General features: G+C 49.1%; 1 protein-coding gene across 1 annotated transcript; it reads right to left on the bottom strand.

Moving 5' to 3' along the window:
- Nucleotides 1-9747: 9747 nt before the first annotated feature.
- Nucleotides 9748-12518, bottom strand: LOC123169207 (adenine DNA glycosylase). The gene is made up of 7 exons (XM_044587047.1): nt 12061-12518; nt 11899-11958; nt 11342-11458; nt 11154-11251; nt 10201-10745; nt 10027-10130; nt 9748-9943 (listed from the first exon to the last, which is right to left on the bottom strand). Exons 1-7 carry the CDS (start codon nt 12424-12426, stop codon nt 9851-9853), a joined length of 1383 nt encoding a protein of 460 aa, XP_044442982.1. The 5' UTR covers nt 12427-12518; the 3' UTR covers nt 9748-9850.
- Between the last annotated feature and the right edge of the window lie 340 nt (nt 12519-12858).

Raw genomic sequence — 12858 nt, 5'->3', positions numbered from 1 at the left:
TATGATAGTTCCACACAATATTTCATCCACCAAATATTCATAGATGCAACAAATATGATAGACTCAGCACATGTATCTATGACAGTTCGTAAGCATTCCAAACAATACATAGACTCAAATATGATAGTTCCAAACAATATGACGAGCTGCTGAGGGGATGGTGGTATGCTACATTGAGCAGTGAAAGGGAAAGGGGGTGGTGGCGTCTCCGGGATGCGAGCGGAGAAGAGACGAGCTGCTGAGGGGATGATATAGATGGAGATGGACTAGGTACGAGGAAGAGACGATCGCCACCTGCGCATACATTGAGGCTGTTAAAATAGGTCTAGCGTGTTGTGTACACGTACCCTGTACGTATGTATTTGTATATGCTGATTGTTATATATAGAAAGACGTGGTGAGGCTTTGCCCCACGGGAAGCCCTAAACCCTATTCTCAAACTTGGTATCAGAGCCTACCCTAGCCGCCGCCGCCTCTCCTCCCACCACCGCCGCCGCCGCCGCCGCAGTTTTTCGCGGCCACCGCGATGTCCACCGCGCCGGCACCCACGATGACTCCCTCCTCCGCGCTCACGCTCTCCACCCTCTCCGTGCCCGCCCCGATCGCCCCCATCATCGCCCCACCCACCGCGTCGGCTCCCACCCCCGTCCTTCCGCCCAACGCGGTCTCCCTTGACCGCAGCAACTTCATGCTATGGAGGGCTCTTGCCCTCCCCAACTTCGCCGGTGTTCGCCTCCACGGCTTCCTCGATGGCTCGGCCAAGGCGCCGGCGCCGACCGTGATGACAGGCACTGGCGAGGCCGCCCGTACCGTGTCCAACCCTGAGTACGAGCAGTGGTGGACGCTAGATCAGAAGGTTCTCGGGCATCTCCTCGGTTCGATGAACGTGGAGATCTCCGCGTAGCTCATCGGCTGCAGGATGGCGGCCGCCGCCTAGACAGCCATGCACACCATGTTCGCCGCCGAGAACAGCGCCAGCGTGCGTAACCTCCGGCGCGAGATCCAGGCGCTGCGGAAGGGAGATCGCCCCGCCGGCGAGTATATGCAGAAGGTCAAGGCCCTCACTGATGCGATGGCCGCCGCCGGCTCTCCTCTTCGTGACGATGAGATCATCGACTACATGCTGACCGGGCTCGGCTCGGCGTTCAACCCCATCGCTGCTTCGATGAACTTCGCGGGTGTGCCCATCATGTTTCCCGCATTCCACTCCAGTGTCCTTCACTACGAGGCCCTTCAGCAGCAGCAATCGGAGCTTGGGGATTGGCAGTCCTCCGCCAATGCCGCGTCCCGGCCAGTCTACCACAACAACCCCGGCCGCGCCCCCGACTCTGCCCGCCCGAGCGGCGGCCGTCCCTCTGCTGGTTCTCTCCCGCCCGGCTCGGGAGGCTACGGCCCCAGCCAGGGCAACGCCCCTGGCCGCAACAACAACAACGGCGGCAACAGCCGCAACGGAGGAGGAAATGGGGGCGGCCGCCGGCGCTGGCATCCCCGGTGCCAGATCTGCAAGAACTGGGGTCACGAGGCCGGCGACTGTCGTAGCCGCTATGATCATGACCACCGCTCCGCCAACTCCGCGTCCACATCCTCCTCCCATGAGCCGCCGCACTGGATCCTGTACACGGGTGCGACGGACCATCTGACGAATGATCTCGATCGTCTACACTTCCACGAGCGCTATGGCGGGAAGGATCAAGTGCAAGTGGCAAATGGTGCAGGTTTGTCTATTTCGCATATTGGTCACTCCACCATACCCGGTTCATCTCTTCGTTTACGAAATATTCTTTGTCTCCCACATATTCATCAACATCTTCTCTCCGTTTATCGTCTCGTTCTTGATAATGATGTTTTTGTGGAGTTTCACCGTTTCTTTTTCCTTGTTAAGGACACGGCCACGAAGAAAATCCTTCTTCACGGTAGATGTCATGGCGGACTCTACCCCATCCCGTTTAGTCGCGCGTCGTCCTCCTCCAACCGCCAAGCGTCTCTCAGCATCAAGACCACCCCGTCCCAGTGGCACCAGCGTCCCGGTCATCCCTCGAATAATATTTTTCAAAACATTGTTAGGAATAATGATTTAGTGTGTTCTTCTGAACGTCAGACTTCCGTGTGTGATGCTTGTCAGCGTGCTAAAAGTCGACAATTGCCTTATAATTTATCACATCATGTTTCCACTATGCCTCTTGAGTTAATTCATTCTGATGTTTGGGGGCCTGCTATTGCCTCTTCCGGAGGCTATAAGTATTATGTGAGCTTTGTTGACGATTACTCTCGCTTCTCTTGGATTTATCTCCTTAAGCACAAGTCTGACGTTGAGCAAGTTTTTTATGCTTTTCAGGCTCATGTTGAGCGTCTCCTCCACACTAAAATCATAGTTGTTCAGTCAGACTGGGGTGGTGAGTATCACCGACTGCACCGGTATTTCCAACGCACTGGAATCTCTCATCGTGTGTCTTGCCCGCACACCTCTCAGCAAAACGGCATTGCTGAACGCAAACACCGTCACCTTGTCGAAACAGGTCTTGCCTTGCTGGCTCATTCTTCTCTCCCATTGCGTTTTTGGGATGAAGCTTTCTTACGGCGTGCTACCTTATTAATCTCATGCCTACACCTGTTCTTCAACAAGATACACCCATATATCGTCTCCTTAAGGTGCACCCTGATTACAAGTTTCTTCGCACTTTTGGGTGCGCCTGCTGGCCTAGTTTGCGCAAGTATAATGCACACAAGCTTGCTTTCCGTTCCACCATGTGTGTTTTCTTGGGCTATAGTCCGATGCATAAGGGGTACAAGTGTCTTGATCGTTCCACGGGACGTATCTACATCTCTCGTGACGTCCTTTTCGACGAGTCTATTTTTCCCTATGCCACTCCTGGGGTCACCATCGATGTCTCTTGTTTGGCTGATGTTCTCTCTTTTCCTCCCACTGAACTGGCTACGGGTGACCATATGCGCAAATACGACTTGTCCTATTTGTCTACTGACACGCCTGTTTCAGGCCCTGTTGCTTATGTGCAGGATCCTTCGGTTGCTCCATCACCGGCGATCGACGTGCATGGCGCATGCACGACCCCTGCCGGCCGCCCCCACATGGCTGTCGCGCCGCACTCCCGGGCGATCGACGTGCATGGGACATGCACGTCCCCCCGCCCCTCGGCTCCCACGTCGCCCGGCCCGGCCACCGCGTCATCCGGCCTGGCTGGCCCATCGGCTACCGCGTCGCCTGGCCCGTCCGCTCCCACGTCGCCTGGCCCGTCCGCTCCCACGTCGCCTGGCCCGGACGGCCCGTCTTCGGCCCCGGCTGCGCGCACTGACGCGCCCCCGTCGCTTGCTCCGGCGATCGAGGCTGCTGCTCCCTCGTCGCCGTCGCAGCTCGCGTCGCCTTCTGTCGAGGGCAGCCCTGCTCCCTCGACCGCGACGCCTCCAGCTGCTCCTGCACACACCATGGTTACCCCCACCCGCGATCATACTCGCCGTGCTCTTGTTCCTACTGATGGGACCATCCGCTATGATCCCCGTCGCCGCGCGTTTCATGCGGTGCCTGTCTCTCACCGTGATGCTCTCGTGAGACTGCCTGGCGTACCGCGATGATTGATGAGCTCGCTGCCCTTCATCACAACAAGACTTGGGTTCTTGTGCCTCGGCCGCGCGGCGTCAATGTTGTTGGGAGCAAGTGGATCTTCAAGACCAAACACCGTCCAGATGGCTCTGTTGATAAGTACAAAGCTCGACTGGTCGCTCGTGGTTTCACCAGCAGCTTGGCATTGATTATGGTGATACGTTCAGTCCGGTTGTCAAGCCGGCCACCGTTCGACTGGTTCTTGCCTTGGCTGTGTCTCGCGGTTGGAGTCTTCGGCAGATTGATGTCAGCAACGCTTTCCTTCATGGTATCTCTCCGAGGACGTCTATATGCAGCAGCCACCTGGCTTTCGAGGATGCTCGTTTTCCCTCGCATGTGTGCAAGCTTCAGCGTGCTCTCTATGGACTCAAACAGTCTCCTCGTGCATGGTATGCTCGGCTCAGTACCCGTCTTCTCGAGTTGGGTTTCGTCTCCTCCAAAGCAGATACCTCTCTGTTTTTCTTCCGCTATCGTGATGTTCAGATCTATATGCTTGTCTATGTGGATGACATTGTCATTGCCGGATCTTCTCCACGTGCGGTTGATGGTCTTGTCCATGCCCTTGCGGCCATTTTTCCTATCAAGGATCTTGGGCCGTTGGAGTATTTTCTTGGTCTGGAAGCGTCATACAATTCAGGGGGGATGACATTGACTCAACGGAAGTATGCCTTGGATCTTTTGCATCGTGTGAGCATGGAGAATTGTAAGCCTACTTCCACACCGCTGTCCACTTCCGATCAGCTTGCACGAGTGTCTGGACAGCCTCTCAGTACCGATGATTCTTTCCGGTATCGCAGTGTTGTTGGTGGGTTGCAGTATTTAACACTCACTCTCCCGGATATTTCGTTTGCAGTGAACAAGGTGTGCCAGTTTCTCTCACAACCCACTGATGTTCATTGGGAAGCTGTTAAGCGGATTTTACGCTATGTGAAAGGAACATTGCACACAGGGCTGAAGTTTCGCAAGGCTGTCTCTACTAGCATTACTATCTTCACTGATGCAGAGTGGGCAGGATGTCCGGATGATCGTCGATCAACTGGCGGTTTCGCCATATTTGTTGGACCGAACCTCATTTCCTGGAGTTCGAAGAAACAACCAACAGTGTCGAGATCGAGCACAGAGGCCGAGTACAAAGCCTTGGCGAATGGAGCTGCTGAAGCCATCTGGGTAGAGTCACTACTCAAAGAGCTTGGAGTGTCTCAGCAGCGTGTTCCGGTTCTATGGTGTGATAACTTAGGGGCCACATATCTGACTGCCAACCCAGTTTTTCATGCGCGTACCAAGCACATCGAGATTGATTTCCACTTTGTGCGCGAGCGTGTTGCTTCTGGAGCTCTCGAAGTCAGGTTCATTTCTTCTAACGATCAGCTGGCTGATGTGTTTACTAAACCAGCCACCAGACAGATGCTAGACCGTTTTAGTACCAATCTAAACCTTGTACAGAGTAGAAGTTCAGATTGAGGGGGAGTGTTAAAATAGGTCTAGCATGTCGTGTACACGTACCCTGTACGTATGTATTTGTATATGCTGATTGTTATATATAAAAAGACGTGGTGAGGCTTTGCCCCACGGGAAACCCTAAACCCTATTCTCAAACTGAGGCTGCCAAAGGAATGACTTGTGAGGACGAGGAGCAATTAGGAAAGGGGTATGGTGGCGTCACTGGGAGCAGGACCAACCGGTGTTGAGGGAGATGATCCGGGAGGAGGGGCAGGGCGGAGGGAGTGCACCTGCAAGCCGTTGCCGAGCTTCGTGGTGGCCATCCAGGTTCGTGGTCGCCGCCGCCCTTTCTTTCTTTCTTTTTCTATTCAAGAGGACAGGGAAAGAAAGCTGAATCGGTACATTTTGTCGGAGCCATCCATTTTAGGGCAATTCAGATGGGGGCCCCTCGTATTGTTGGCGGGGCCTTCGCGTGCGTGTCAATTCAGGCTGAAATTTTGGTTCCATTAAAGGTTGTCAATTCAGTGTCCATCCAAACAGGTGAAATGAATGTTTGGAACAACAAATCCAATTCAAGCCCTTCAATGAAGACATCCAGACTCAACGTAAGTGATTGGGGCAGGAAGTGTGTGGGGTTATCGTGGAACATTGAATATTGGTCATTCGATTGGTGGCAAAATACCGGAGTAATACGGTCAATTAGATTTAGTTAAGTGGGTTAGATCGAAAGGGTGGTGGAACTTCCTTTACGTCTGTCAGTCAAGGGCCAACGCTGGCTTTCCTTTTCTAGCCATTTTTGGGGCCCTTCCGGGTGCTTCTACGTGCGGGCCGATGCCAGATCTGGTGTAGCAAATATGCTGGATCGGGGAAGCTTGCTTTTAAGCATCTCCAATAATTTATTGATAACTATTCAAAAACCATAATTTGTTGGTAAACTTGTTGGTAATATATACACTCAATGTCCTGAAGGTGATCATAGAGACACGTTCGCGGGTGACGGCAAGGAAAATAGTGTCTGGTCAAAATGATCTTTCAGCTAATGGGCTACTAATTGAAGAGATCACAGTCTTGCTTGGGTCTTTTGATGAATTTCAGGTTGCTTGGGTGGGACGGTCAGCGAATAAGGTCGCACATATCATAGCTATGAATGGTTGTTGTAACTCTTTGTGTAAAACTTTGCTCCATGTTCCTCTCCAGAGTGTACGGGCTTGGAGGTAACAGATAGGGGGGTTGTGAACTCTGAATAAATTGGAAATGTTTCCCTAAACAATAATAATAATAATAATCATGCACGTGTAATGCATGTTAATATTAGACAATATATCAATCGTGTTGCATACTAAATTACTAATATTCTATGTGACAAGATCTTAATTGCATGTTTATATTAGGTGAGATATAGTTAATTGCTAGCGTTCGCATGGATATTATGCATGCTATTAATTAGCAGAGGATCGTGTGAGGAAGGTCATGGATAACACTTTGTTTGGACATGGGTATTAGAGAGCTCCGTATTGAATTGAATTGGACTGGATTTCCAATTCAACGAAGAAATTGAAATGGCATGAGTAAGAATTCACATGTTTGGTTATTCACTAAATTGCAATTGAAATGCCTATGAGGTTTCAATACCAAATCGTGTTTGGATGACAAACTTTGAAATTGCATAGCAGCATTACCATGAAGACTATACCTTGTTCTACATGACTCAAAAATGGAATTTGCTCAGACATGGTTATAATTTAATGAATATATAGTAATAGAAATTGCAACAACACAAAATGGTCACATAACAACAATATTCTCTTACGATAACATGACACTACTTCTAAACAAATAGTACATAGACTCAAATATGATAGTTCCAAACAATATTCCAGCCTCAAATATTCATAGATGCAACAAATATGATATACTTAACACATGTATATATGACAGTTCATAGACATCCCAAACAATACATAGACTCAAATATGATAGTTCCAAACAATATGATGGTGTCCTGCTACAATAGGGGAGCAGGAAAAGGGAACGGGGGTGCTGGTGGCTGGTGGCCTACTGCATCGAGCATTGAAAGGAAAATGGGGGTGGTGGCGTCTCCTGGATGCGAGCAGAGAAGAATCGAGCTGCTCAGGGGACAAGACAGATGGAGATGGACCAGGGACGAGGAAGAGACGATCGTTGCTGGCGCATACATGGAGGCTGCCAGATGAGGCGACCTGTGAGGGCGAGGAGCAACTGGGGACGAGGTAGGGTGGCGTCACTGGTAGGACGACTGACCGCCGATGAGGGAGATGGGGGCGGGCAGCATCGGAAGATGTTGCAGGCGGAGCGCAAATGGGAGGGAGTGCACCTACAAGCCACCGCTGAGCTTCGTGGTGGCTGTCCAGATTCGTGGCCGCAACCGCCCTTTTTATCTTTCTTTTCTGTTTGCGGGGAGAGGGAAAGAAAGTCGAATCAGTACATTTTGCGGGAGCCGGCCATTTTAGGGCAATTCAAAGCAGGAGCCCTCCGTATTGTTGGCGGGGCCTACGCGTGCAGGTCAATTCATGCCGAAATTTTGTTTCCATTACGTGCCGCTAATCCAGTGTCCATCCAAACAGGTGAAATGAAAGTTTGGAATGCCAAATCCAATTCAAGCTCTTCAATGGAGATATCCAAGCGCAATGTAAGTGATTGGGGCATGACGTATGTGGGGTTGTGGTGGAACATTGAATGTTGGCCATTCGATTGGTGGCAAACCACCAAAGTAATAGGACTGTTAAATTTAGTTAAGTGGATTAGATTAGAGGGTGGTATCTCTCCTGTGTACATTAATATTGATAGGTTTAAAAGAATTGCAACGGGTGCATTTGTAGTAGTAGAGATAGAGATATTATCAACAAAGAGTGTATCATACATTTACTTCAATAGTATGTATCAATTAAAAGTCTCGCTCTGTTTCTTTTTACTCCGCATATTAAACTTGATAAAGTTTGACCAAATTTATATGAAAAATATCAACATCTACAATACTAATGTTATATAAAATAAAAATTAATTTTATGATGCATCTAATGATGTTGGTTCCGTATTGTGAATCTTGATATTTTTCTTATAAAATTGGTCAAAATTTATGATGTTTGAATTCAAACAAATCTTACACGCAGAGTAAAAAGAAGCAGGGTGAGAGAATATTAAAGCTTGCTCTTCTTCTTACCTTGGAGCTTGTGCACAAGTTCTTGATTCATGTTCATACAATCTTACACTTCCTCTTCACTCATTATTTGACACGTCATCAAAACTGTTTACATTGTAAATTTATCAACAACCATCTTACAACTATTGAAGAGGCTTGATTTGCCATTTACCTTTTGGTGGTATATTCTTAGTTTACGGATTTGTGTTCAGGGACTGCGATTCTTTTGTTTTTTGGTTGTTTTTCTCTCGTTCGGGTGTGGGCTCTATACTAGATCATATACCATTTAGGTAAAGTTGTATTGAATTATAGTATTAACATAGTGTTCTGTCGAACGATTTTGTTATTCCTGCTCAGATGAGAAAGGATCAACTCTCAGTCAACATTGCCACCAACTCTGGTTAGGTTTGAAGTTGTTTCTTTCCCCTCTCGCAAGGCGACTGGGGCGCAGCCTTTCTTCCCTCGATCTTTGCCGGCGAGTCCATGGAGTCGCCTCCTCTCTGCCTGTTGCTTTGGCGTAGGTGTCGGAGAGGGGAATCGTGGTGCTTTGGCTCCGGTTAGCAAATAGGTTAGGGTTTTAGTCCATGCAGGAGCGGCGCTCGGGCTGATGGGGACGCTTCATCTTCTAGTTGGTCTTCCGGGCTTTGATCCTCCTCGAGTTCATCCATCGGGATGAATTAGACGGAGCTCCCGCATAGATTCATGTTGGCTCCTCTGAGCGGCGAGGTTAGGGTTTCTCGTGTGTGCACGATGATGAGATTTGATATCAAGTTCTTCATAACGATTCAAGGTTTCAACGGCGATGCCTACGGCTTCAGGCCGATGGTTCTTAAGGGCATGCGCACGACACCTTCCCCGCTGTCATCAACAAGCCCATACCTGTTCCGATCTAGGAGCGATGACAACGATGCGTTGGTGGCTCGTTCTAACGATATCATTGGTCATTCGGTGGTCCATGAAGCTTGATGTAATTCAATGTATGTTTGAAGTGCTTTATACTTCGGGTCAACATGTAATAGAGTGAGTGCTTTCCAGAAAAAATAACTCTCAGTCAACATTAACACAGTCCGATTCAGAATCAAGATATGTGCAAACCTTGTTGTGCTGGTCCGGGCACGGTTTGAGCTGACGGAATGGTACGATCTGAGCTGCCTGAATGGTACTGTCTGCCTCGAGACTCAATCCTAAAGAAGTCAACTGCTGGTTCGTGGTGTTTCAGTTGGAGCACATTTTCCGAAGCCAGACAACAAAGTACAGAAACAGGGTTGCATGATGATACCAGCTTCCTCTATTTATCCGTGGTGATAAACTGATACAGTTGCGAACAATGCTAAATACATCAATTCTCCTGGAAAAATATAATGCCTAGAACTTTTCTTGCAAATGGATTTGATGATTAGGGGTAGTGTAAAAGGCCGTTTAATGACCAAACAAAACCTCTTCAGAAGAGGAATCTACCTCGAGGTAACAGCAGAACATAAAAACTCAAGGGATAAGTTTTCAGAAGGAATGCTGGAAATTTGAACGGCCTTTCTAGCAACAGTTCGCTGATGTGCTGAGTCAGCAACCCAGATAGTACATACAAAATAATCTTACAAGTCATTTAACCAGTAATGTTACTGCTTTTGACGTCTGCTCCTTTTCGTCGTGGGCATTTGGCTTTGCTCCAATAGTTTTTTCTCCTTGAAAGCCTTCACCATATTGTACACCTGAAGTGAAAGCATCCATGTTATTTACAGTTCTGAACAAACTCGGGAAATTTTGACACTCCAGATATTTGAACTGCAATTACCTTCCGAATTCCCGATGTCAAGCCCATGGAATCGATTGAACTTTCATCGACGAGTTTCAGTTTCGTGCTATCTTGTCCCTTGTTGCATGCTTGACCCACATCACCTACAATAGAAGAATTAATTAGGCTGCAACATTAGAAGCCAACTGCTAGTGAGGGCAGCACATGACCCACCTTTGATCTTGAGAACCATCAGCTCCACATGCATCGTCAAGCGAATGTGGGAGAAAATGTGAACATGCTGACCAACATCCTCCCTGAGGATCAGATTGGATTCCTGTTCAACATCTATGTCAACCAATTGCTTCAAATACCTATCCATCTCTTTTCTCCTGTTTAGCGGGTCGGTCTTACGTTCGTCAACAAGAACTGATGGGAACTCCCAGAGCCCTGCAAGCAGGCCCTCTTCTGGCCTCTTTATCAAGAGAAAGAAATTACATTTGCCGGCTGCCGTCTCTTGCTCCAAGCCTTGTGCAATTTGAACAACACAAACAGCAGCGAAATCACGACGTGGTTTAGCTTTGGGAACCACCCGTGGGTAGTCTGTAACTCCAACCAATGGATTTTCATGGGAAAGCGCAAGCGCTTGGCAGTGGCTAGAGACAGGGCACTGGGAGCAATCAGGCTTGGTCTTGCTGCACAATGTTGCTCCTAGTTCCATCATTGCTTGGTTGAAGTCTCCTGGTCTTGATGGATCGACCAGTTGACCAGCAAGCTCCCTATAATCCAGCGATAGTGCCCACAGGTATTACCGTATCAGTATAAGGCTTTCAAGCCCCAAATTAGATATATGGTGGGGGAGAAAATGGTTGCAGCAGGATCAGTATCAATATGGAACCAAAAGAGGATACAGCTTGCACTTAAGTTCGGCGGAGATTGGCAGCCATGAAACAAGCTTATAAATTGATACGTCAGCAATTGGTAATATTAATTGAGGGTATAGCTCAGTACTAAGCCGATTAGTTGTTTGATGCGGAAAATAAATAAAAACAGATAAATTACCATACTGATGCTTATTCACACTAAATGTTAAGCATCATTGCAAATATATGACAACGTAAAAAATTACTACCACGATCGACTCTTCCATTGCTCTCCAAGGGATCAAAGAGGATCGTGCTACTTACCAAAATCTCTTTACTGTTGAGGATTCTTTTGGGTTATCGGCAATTGCAAAAAGTCTGCTGATAACACGTACAACATTTCCATCCACAAGTGGGGTGACCTACAGTACGTAAATCAAGCAAAATCATTTGAATATGCACAAAAAAAGCAGGAAGATTCTTATTTAAAGACGAGCTATATGGTTGACAACCTCACTGAAGGCTATGGAGGCAATGGCGCCTGCTGTGTAATCCCCAATGCCGCGAACCTGACGAAGTGTTGATGCTGTGCTAGGGAATTCCCCCTTTTCTGCAATCTGCTTCGCTCCCTACTTCCCCAAAAATAGAAACACATCATATCCTTAATCCACTATGCAGCAATGCTCTATGACTAAAAAGCAATGAAGATAATTTTTTGTTGAGGATTCCACTGAAGATAATTTATAAGATGAAATGTAAATCAGAAGAAAAAGGCTCAATTACTGAATACCCATGTCAACAATATAATCCTTCTGAACTACCCAAAACATTATCCGATGAGCTGACAACTTGGCACTGGCCAATAGCCGTAATGCAACAACCCTCATGAGCTAGCACTAGAACCTCCCTTATTTGAAGGGAAAACAAGAAACCGAATCAACTTCCAAGCCCTCCCAAGCAAAACGTCAAACAGGACATGGGCACTATGAAAGTTGCAGAAACTACTGAACAGTGCTACAATGGGCAACCCTTTCCAAGGGTTCTACGCGTAACAGCCTCCAAATCTCACCTCCAGAAGAAACCGCGCCCTCCGGTAGTACCCAAGACCGGCCCACATCTCGTTCACCTCCTGCAACAAGGAACCCCGAATCAACCATTCGATCTCCACCCGCAAAATATGCATCAAAGATTGAATCTTCCGTACGCAGGATGTGAGCACGTTTCCCTCTACCTCTTGCGTGGCGGCGGCGAGGGTCTCCACGGTGGGCCACCGCGCCATCCACCGGGAGTAGTAATCGATGACGACGGGCACCCTCGTCTGCTGCAGCATCACCTCCGACACCCACACCGCATACGCCCTCTTCTCTCTGCCCTCGCGCCCCGGCGCCGCGGAGAATCGCCACGGAAGGTCGCGCCGGTGCGCGTCATACCACCGGAGCAACCCCGAGCGCAGCGCGGGCGCCGCCGAGGTGGGCCCGGCCAGGACACCCGACGGCGCCAGGTCCTCGATGTCCGCCGAGGACGGCACGGCAGCGGGGGAGGCCCGCCGTTTTCTGGTGGGCCGCCGGCTGGTGGTCGCCTTGGGGCTCTTGGCCATGGGCGGAGCTCGATTTTGAAATGTCGAGGGCCTTGGCGCCAGTAGGGATTGGGAGAGGAGTGGGGAGCGAAGAAGAAGAGTCTTTTTAGGCCAACTCCACGTGCGACTCCAAACCGACATCCGTTTTATTCGCATTCTGTCCATTTAGGTAGGGATTTGGGGTCGTGTCCGAGCGTGTCCTGTTATACGGTGGCCATGCGTCCAGCGCGCGGCCGCATCCATTTGCCTCATCCTGTCCGCGTCTATTTAAAAAACCAAAAGCAACGTTTCAAATGCCAAGCCCTAGTTCAGGCCAGCGGCCCCGGTTCATCACGCCGGCAACAGAGTCAGCGGCCTACACGTCCATCGCCGGCATCAGCCAGGGGCCGGCAACACAACCAGCCTCCAAAATGAATAGTTGTCCTCGCCGGCAACACAGCCGGCCACCAAAAT

Source organism: Triticum aestivum, chromosome 7D (genome assembly GCF_018294505.1).
Source record: "Triticum aestivum cultivar Chinese Spring chromosome 7D, IWGSC CS RefSeq v2.1, whole genome shotgun sequence".
NCBI lineage: Eukaryota > Viridiplantae > Streptophyta > Magnoliopsida > Poales > Poaceae > Triticum > Triticum aestivum.
This window is presented reverse-complemented; position numbering and strand designations above follow the sequence as displayed.